This window comes from Thunnus thynnus, chromosome 13 (genome assembly GCF_963924715.1).
Source record: "Thunnus thynnus chromosome 13, fThuThy2.1, whole genome shotgun sequence".
NCBI lineage: Eukaryota > Metazoa > Chordata > Actinopteri > Scombriformes > Scombridae > Thunnus > Thunnus thynnus.
In genome coordinates, this window is record NC_089529.1 from 9,387,522 (window position 1) to 9,395,807 (window position 8,286).

At 42.4% G+C, this 8,286-nt stretch overlaps 2 protein-coding genes across 2 annotated transcripts; both read left to right on the top strand.

Annotated features, from left to right (window-relative positions):
- The first annotated feature begins 258 nt into the window (after nt 1–258).
- Nucleotides 259–2,834, top strand: LOC137195372 (uncharacterized). Its single transcript, XM_067607666.1, has 2 exons — nt 259–417; nt 1,705–2,834. The coding sequence occupies exon 2, from the start codon at nt 1,712–1,714 to the stop codon at nt 2,540–2,542; it is 831 nt and encodes a 276-aa protein (XP_067463767.1). The 5' UTR covers nt 259–417; nt 1,705–1,711; the 3' UTR covers nt 2,543–2,834.
- A 1,759-nt stretch (nt 2,835–4,593) lies between these two features.
- Nucleotides 4,594–7,990, top strand: LOC137196275 (oligodendrocyte-myelin glycoprotein-like). The gene is made up of 2 exons (XM_067609145.1): nt 4,594–4,601; nt 5,393–7,990. The coding sequence occupies exons 1-2, from the start codon at nt 4,594–4,596 to the stop codon at nt 6,861–6,863; spliced, it is 1,479 nt and encodes a 492-aa protein (XP_067465246.1). The 3' UTR covers nt 6,864–7,990.
- The last annotated feature ends 296 nt before the right edge of the window (nt 7,991–8,286 follow it).

The window sequence follows — 8,286 nt, forward strand, 5'->3', positions numbered from 1 at the left end:
CACTGATTCAAATCTCACTGAACTGAAGCCAAAAGTGGCTAATAGCCTGATAGAATAATGTATGAACTTTTACGATGAGTTCAATCAATGAAGTAGAACTATCTGACTGTAAGTGAGCTTCTCAGTAATCATTTACGTGCATGCAACTTTTTTACCACCTACCACAGATGTCTGCGTGACCAGCTTCAGCATTGAACCGAACACCAAAACCACTTCCCTTTCTTATTATAGTCCAAATGGAGAAGTAAAAACAAGACATGCAGATGAGTGTGCCATTGATTTGGATTACTGTCATTGTGTCTGAGTTCCTTTACACATCATACATCTCTCTCTTTACTTGCAGCACACTGTGTACATCTTTATCTATAAAAAACCTATACAAAAACATCTTGGAACTATATCAAGATCACCAACAATGTAAGTGACAGATTTTATCTTTTAATGACTACCTTTATTTGAAAACATATACATAGCACAAATGTACTTCATTTTTATAACACATTTGGTGCAAACTCTTAGAAAATGAAATGAGCACCAACATCTGAATTTACATTTAGTGACATTGAATGGTTCTGTCTTGAATCCTGAAGATAGAAATGTGATATTTTTGGCTGCGCATGCCACCTGACTATTTTAAAGACGGCCTTGTGCATCACAAAAGATGCAGTATTTGTTGTACATGATCCTGTATCACTTTATATCAGTTTCAGGGACGTACATGTATTCACAAATATATCCTCAAACAATGCAAGAAATATGGTGATGGATACTGCAAACCTATGTAAATGTGTAAATGATGAATGAAGTATCACTTATGGGACAATCCCCTCTTTTTTCTAACTGACGTGCTGGTCAGTAGCTGACTCACAGTTTTTCAAGTCTGTCTTAAAACAACAGTCAGGTACCTAAATGAACATTGACATATGTTTTTCTTGCTGTTATCACCTGTTCATACTGATCATTAGATGATCCCTTCGCAATGCACTTACAATGAGAGTGAAGGGGGCCAAAATTCACAGTCCTCCTCCTGTGCAAAAATGTATTTAAGAGTTTATTTTAAGCTAATATGAAGCTTCAGCAGTCCAAATGAGTCAAATCAAGTCAAGGTCTCTCAAGGTCTTTTTACTGCCAAGATCTCTTTTTGTTACTGTACATCCACTGCAGCTGAACAGGAAAACACTGTACATTTCTACTAATAAGACTGTAACTATGGAAGATATCCACTTTATTTGACTAAGTCAGACGGCTGAAGCTTCATATTATCTTCAGATAAACTTTTAAATTTTTTTTTTTCCTCTAAAACAAAGACTGGATTTTTGCCCCCATCACTTACATTCTAAGCGCATTTGTCAGTATGAACAGGAGGAATTATTACAGCAAGCAAAACATGTTTCGATGTTCATTTGAGCACCCGAGTGTTGTTTTAAGAAAGACTTGAAAAATTGTGAACCTATCCTTACAGGATCAGTCCATAGGTCTTTTCAAACTAATGCAACTTTCTAATAGTGACAAAATATCAGCAAAGAGCCTGCTGTGGTTGGTTAACTTTTAAATCTTTTTTTTTATTTTTTTTTTTTTTTAGTGTACCCTCATATATTATATTGTAAGGTTCTATCCTGTCTAGATTTCACATTACTGAGATGAGAAATTTAGCAGCAGGTCATAATAAACATTAAACTAAACTGCCATTCCATTTAATTTCAGACACAACATGAAAGTCCCCAACATCCTTCACCTGTTGTACTGCATAGAAATTCTGGGAGTGCTATTGTGTGGAGTTGAAAGTGATGTTACTCCTACCGACCTATCGAGCAATTCTGATGAATCCCCAAACATCACCTTAACTCATAACGAAACTACACAAGACAAGTCAACATCCCCAGCTAGTCTCACCTCTACTGCCAGCAGCACAACTGAAGCCACCAAGTCAACAGTGGCCCCAAATAGTCAATCAGCCCCAAAATATAGCGTTTCACCTCCACCTGGCCCAAATCCCACCACCAACACACATTCCAGTATATTTTACAAGAGAGAATGTCTCGAAGTGTTAATGGTGGCTGGAGGACTGATGATAGCCTGTGTTATTCTGCTGTTTTCCACTTTGACATTGACGTTGAAGGTGTGCCAGTTGAGCAGACGCATCAAGGTGCTGAGCAGCAATGCTGACCTGATCAGCAACTCTGAAAACTGGATGGGAACTGCCGAGAAAAACAAAAGCAAGTCAGAGACAGAAGCCAAAGAGACCAGTATGTTGATGGCTGACGTCAGTCAAACACAGGAGGAGGTGGGTAACAGTACCACCAAAGAAGAAGAAGAGACGGTAATCGAGGATGGACAAACGGGAGAAGAGGACAAGAAGAAGTCTGGAGGCACTGCCAACAGTGAGGAGGTGTCAGCAAGTGAGAATAAGGAGACACTTGTGATCGGAGATGAAAATCCCTCCTCCCCGAAGCTGCAAGAGGAGGCAGCAGATTCCCAGTCCGCCAAAGCTGTGGCAGCCTCCTCCTCTGAGGGCACAGAGGAACCAAAGGATGTGGTGTAGAGTGAGAGTGAGAGCGAGTGTGTGTGTGTGTCTGTGTGAAGCCAGAGTTTCCTTAGTAACTGCCTTCAGTTCTCTATAGTTTTACAACCTCTTTAAATAAATGGTACTCTTTCTTCAGCAGCTTTTGCTTTTCAGTCAATAGAACAACTGCATGTGCTGCAAAATCTGTCATACTCTGAGTCATACTCTGTCATATGTACTCACCTCTGAGGATTTCTGGTTGAAAATAATTGGTTGATACTGTATTTTTCTGTCATTTGTGTGTAATATTAAAATTTACTAATATAATACAGGTTTGTACAATTGTGTCAGTTTGTATCTTACACACTTTACTTTTTGAGATATACAAATAGATGTACATTTATGACATTTACGACATACTGCATGACCACCAGAGAAATTAAACAAAGATTGTGACCTCAATTTTGAATGAATTAGAAGCCATTTCACATTTAGTTGTGATTGTGTATAAAGTGTGTGCATGTTAATGTGTGTGTGTGTGTGTGTGTGTGTGTGTGTGTGTGTGTGTGATAGATAGACAGAGATAGAGGAAGAGAAAGAGAAAGAGAGAGATCTGCTTGATTAGCAAGCAGAGAATGTGCCTCTCCCGGGCAGTGCCACTCAACTCAGAAAGAACGCTCTCTTTCACCTCAGCCAGAGCTGACAAAGCAACACAAAAAAGCTTTTCAAAAATCCAACACGGGGTTGTTTCCGCCGTCTTGTGCAGATATTTGTCCATCTACTTACTTGTGGCGTCATGAAGGGTGTGCACCTTTCATTTAAAGTCTGAATAGTTTGTCCCTTCTCAATGCGGCCTCTGCTTTAACTTTGCGTGCAATAGCAGGGAGATGGAAACGCCTTGAGACGGGTTGGCTCTGGGTGACGTGCCAGTTTAGAACTGGGATGGGGTTGAAACCATCTGATTCATCAGTTTAAAGTAAATGTCAAATATTTTCAGTGGAAGTGAGAATTTGGCTTTTGGGAAGGGGCAGTTACAGGATACATTTGGAACAGTTTCAATCTCAGATAGTAAGAAAGTACAGAAATAGGTGAGTGAGGAAGTAACAAATGCATTTCGAAACAATTCTTTGTTTAATTTACATGACAAGTGAGAAAAGACAAGTCTCAAACTGATACAAAAGAACACTCAGCTGCTGTGGTTGCATAAATCAGGAATCTACAGTGTGGGATTTGTTGCATTTTACATGATTAAACCCTGATTAGAAAATAAATGGAGGTAAGAATTATCTGTATCACTGTTGACCTGTTCCTTGTGGAGTGTGGTAGGAGTACAGCAATGCAGTGCAGAATGGAGAGTTGCCTGTATTGCTGATGACAGGTAGGAAGCTGCAGTGGAGGAGAGTCCTCTGCCATAAATCCTGAAGCTTTTTGTGGCAGCCTCTAAATTTAGACAGGGAAAATAACAGCCAATTACAGCACAATTTCTTCAGTGCTACTTTGTAAAGGGGTGCTTTAGAGAAGGATAATATTGATTTAGGTGACAACAGTCTAATTTATTTTGAATATAACCACCTGCAATCAGTCAATTAATCTAACCACAACAATAGTTGTTAGTCTAAATGCAGAAGTAAATCCTGGAAGCTGCCAGATTTATGGGGGATTGATGAGGAGTTTCCTCTGTAGCAGCCTTATGCGCTCCATTTCTCCTCACCCCCCCCCACCACCACCCACCCCCCACCCCCACATACACAACACCCCATCCCTCCCCGCTCACTTCCACTGCACAGTAAATCCAGAGCCTGCAGTGCCTGATCGCGCCAACCCAAAAGATCCATAAAAGAGGCAATATCAACTCTCAGTTCTTCAAAGAGGACAAAAGGACCAGGCAGCAAACTGGTCAGGGCTACCTCAGACACCTGCACTGGACAAGTGAGCAAGGGTCAAATTCTATGAGGGGAATTCAAGCGTAAAAAAAAAAAAAAATCACCTTCAGCAGAGCAGCAGCTGGTCCCGAGCGTGAAAGCAGGAGAGGAAAGGGAAGAGGGTCTGGACAGCAAAAAGGAGCAGAGAAAAGTGACTGGAATGATAAGATGAGAAGGTGAGTTATGGACAAATTTCAAGACTCTTTTTTTTTTTTTTTTAAACACATTCTGCCACACCCTGCCTCCACATAATACTGCAGATTCAGCTGTATGGAGCTCCTGGCTGTGTCTTTGCCTGCCTTTGGACCGGCTGATGCCTTAGTTCTCTGTGGAGTCATTAATAAAACCCATCTATTGAGCTAGTTCTCCTCCTCTGAGGGCATGGGACCGACTGCACTGACAACCACTGATGACTGAACACGCAAACTGATGCTGGGGAAAATGACTACAGGGATTCTCATCCTGTGTGATGAATGATATTCTTGAATAGACTAGAAATATCCTCTTACAAATTGGGTCAAATGTTTATCAAGTTAAAGAAAAAGAATAAATTACAACCTTGTCCTTAAATTACCCCTTACTGATGGTACATTTACAGTATGACCATTTTCTAGAGAGGACACTGCCACACAGCATCCCTAAAAACATGCCTGCACGATCAGGGGAGTCAGTTTAGCATGTAATGTGAATGTATGTACCTGCAAGCTATGCAGTGATGTGCAGCTGTGTGTGCACTTATATACAAAATGATTCTGTGCATGTGTGTGTAAGACAATGATAGAGAGAGAGAGAGAGAGATTCTGGCAGAAGGTGGAGCTATAAAGCAACAATGAAATCAGTATTATTCAGCACAGCCCTCTGCAGTTAGCTTCTCCTACAGATAGCAAGTGCACATTCCCTGTGTTCACTATCCAAGCACACTGCAGGCATCACCTCTACTTACACTGTGTGTCCTCTTGAGGTAAAGGGGATGCTGTGTAAGACACAACATAATATTCCAGTCTCCCTGTCTTTCTTTTAGCAGGCATGAGCTGCTGAAGCTTCCCCCTAATGAGGCCCTGCTGGAACTCCTGCTTGTGTTGTTGCTGGGGTTGCGTGTCCTAGCCGTGTGCCCGTCCGTGTGCTCCTGCAGCCGCAGCCACAGGGAGGTGGACTGCTCCTGGAGGGGACTGAGACAGTTGCCCAATGGCCTGCAGCACAACCTGCGCTCCCTTAACTTGTCCCACAATCGGTTCCACAACCTGGACGGCCAGCTCACCCCATACACCCACCTCCGCGTCCTTGATTTGTCTCATAACCGGCTGAGTCACCTGCCCACCGACTTGCCTCGTTCCCTCTGGCAGCTCTACGCCGCCTCCAATCGCATCCAGCTGCTGGACAAGAATGATACGGTCTACCAGTGGAATCTGCGAACGCTTGACCTCTCCAACAACAAGCTGGAGCGGGCTATCTTCATCAACAACACTCTGATCAATCTGTGCACACTCAACCTGAGCTACAATCACTTCTGGACTTTGCCCACCAACATGCCTGCACACCTGGAGACTATCGACCTGTCCCACAACTTGCTTGTGAAGGCACTGCCGGGATCCCTGGACCGGCTTCCCAAATTAACTCACCTCTACCTGCATGCTAACCGCTTTTCCACAGTGCCCTTCGGAGTGTTGGACAAGATGGCATCACTTAGACTCATCACTCTGGGTGACAACCCTTGGGCCTGTCACCTTTATGATGACATCACCTACTTACTGTCCTGGACTCAGCGTACCCCTGCACACGTCCTGGGCTGCCCTTGCCACACCCAGCCTGTCTGTGGAGGGTTGCGCCCTGGCAGGACTGGAGGCTGGCACTTTGCTTCCTACAACCTGCCCCCCCTAGCAGCAAGTGCGCAGGAAATGAGCTCCATGCCCCCGGAGGCTAGGGTAACCGGGTGGTGGTACATGTCTGTTTCTGCTCTGCTAAGCACCACCAAGGAGACCTTAAGCACACAGCACCACCCTTTCACAACCACACCCATCAGCATCTCCTCCCTGCCACTCAGAACCACAGGCACACACCTAACTATTAATCACCTTTCTGCTACTGATAGCCCAGCTGCTGCGGATCACATGCTCCACACTGATTCTCATTTAATCTCTGGCACAGTGAAAGCCTCTCCCAGTGACTCACTCCACACCACTGACACATCCGCAATTTCTGACACAAGCTTCATCACTAAAACACCTATCAGGGCTTACATGACGCTTGCCACGGACCGATTCTTTACAACAGAGAGCCCTTCCATCCTAACAAAGAAGACAACAACTCTTCGCACCAGGAGTGTGAGGAGGCAGAATCAGTCCCTTCCTAGTGGCATCAGCAACAGCAGCCCAGCCTACGCTACCTGCTCCTCTCTCAACCTGGGGCTTCTGTTTCTCATTCTGCAACATGTACTTTGAACGATTGTATTCTGAATATGAATTTACAGCACATGCACAAGACTGTTGACTGTTGTAGTACTGTTATGTTTGTATATTACCAACTCTCTTCAGCAAAAGGCCATTTACAACACTAAGTACAGGCTTTATTCCTGCTATCCTGAGTATAGTATCATGCTACATTTATAATTATAGGTCAAAAAACAATGCTTTAACTTTTCTACAGTAGTAACATTTTTTACAGGCCTCCCCTCAAATGACATTGTCATTGATTTAAAAAAGAACATTGTAATGAATGCAGCGAAGCACATGATGGCACTATACATTCAAGTACCAGTTTTGTCTGAACGTAGCCTGGTGCTCATCTGCAACTACCGTTAGTACCTGTTCGGTACATGTTGTGGCCCACCAATTTTTTGTGCATGTTTTATTTTCATCCTTCCAATTTTTCCAAAACCATCGGATGGATTTAGCTGATGTTGTCATGGTCTTATCATTGTATTTTTCCCCTACTTCCCCTAAGTTCCAAATGACTCATTTTGACTCTTTTAATAGACATCCTTGATGCTTGCCTGCTTGTGTCATGTAACAAACCAGAGGAGCAATCTTTTCTGTAGACAGGATGATGTAAGAAACTGCCCACGACATGCACATAACAGGAAACAACACAGACTCTGTGGAGCAGAGGGGAAAACACATGGACAATGTTGTGTCACTATCTTTAACAAACTCCGAGTGCCGAGTCCTGCTTCTGTATTTTGATCACATCTCAGACTTAAGTGTCCTTCATGATTCAGTGGTGCTCGTGAAAATTATCTGCATGGTGATCGAACGTTCCAGGAATGCTAACGTACTGGTATATTGCTGCAGAGCATTAAAGCACAGACATTTCCATCTTATTTATATGGAATTATTAAGATATTCAAATCTTGGTTGCCATTTAGTGTAAATATCAGTAATGTGCCAGCCTACAGATTTTTACATTTTAGTAATACCTTTGCATATGGTACCAAAAGGACAAAAGGTGCCAAAATAGTAAGAAAAGCATTCAAGCAAGCTGTATTTCATGAATTAAAGAAGGATACAGTGTCTGGGAGTCACTTTATTGTTGGGTGCGTCTCCAGGTATCTTCTGTAAAGTTAAATAAAATGTGCTCAGTTATGTACAACTTTTGGTCATTGTTTGAATTTTTTTTAGTACTCAACAACTACATCTCCCATGAGTCTCTGTCAATCCTCATGGGAACCTTTAGTGTATTTGTTTTTACATTTATATATAATAGGAATGCCCATAAAGCATAAAAGTACTTATTCCAAATTTAATCACACATGGGAACTGCCCAGTACAAACACTTTCTTATCAGTGGGTAATTGAACAACCATTCTGAAATGTGGTGTATTAGTTTTTGTTCAAAAGATAATTGAAAAAAGAATCAGCTATGCAT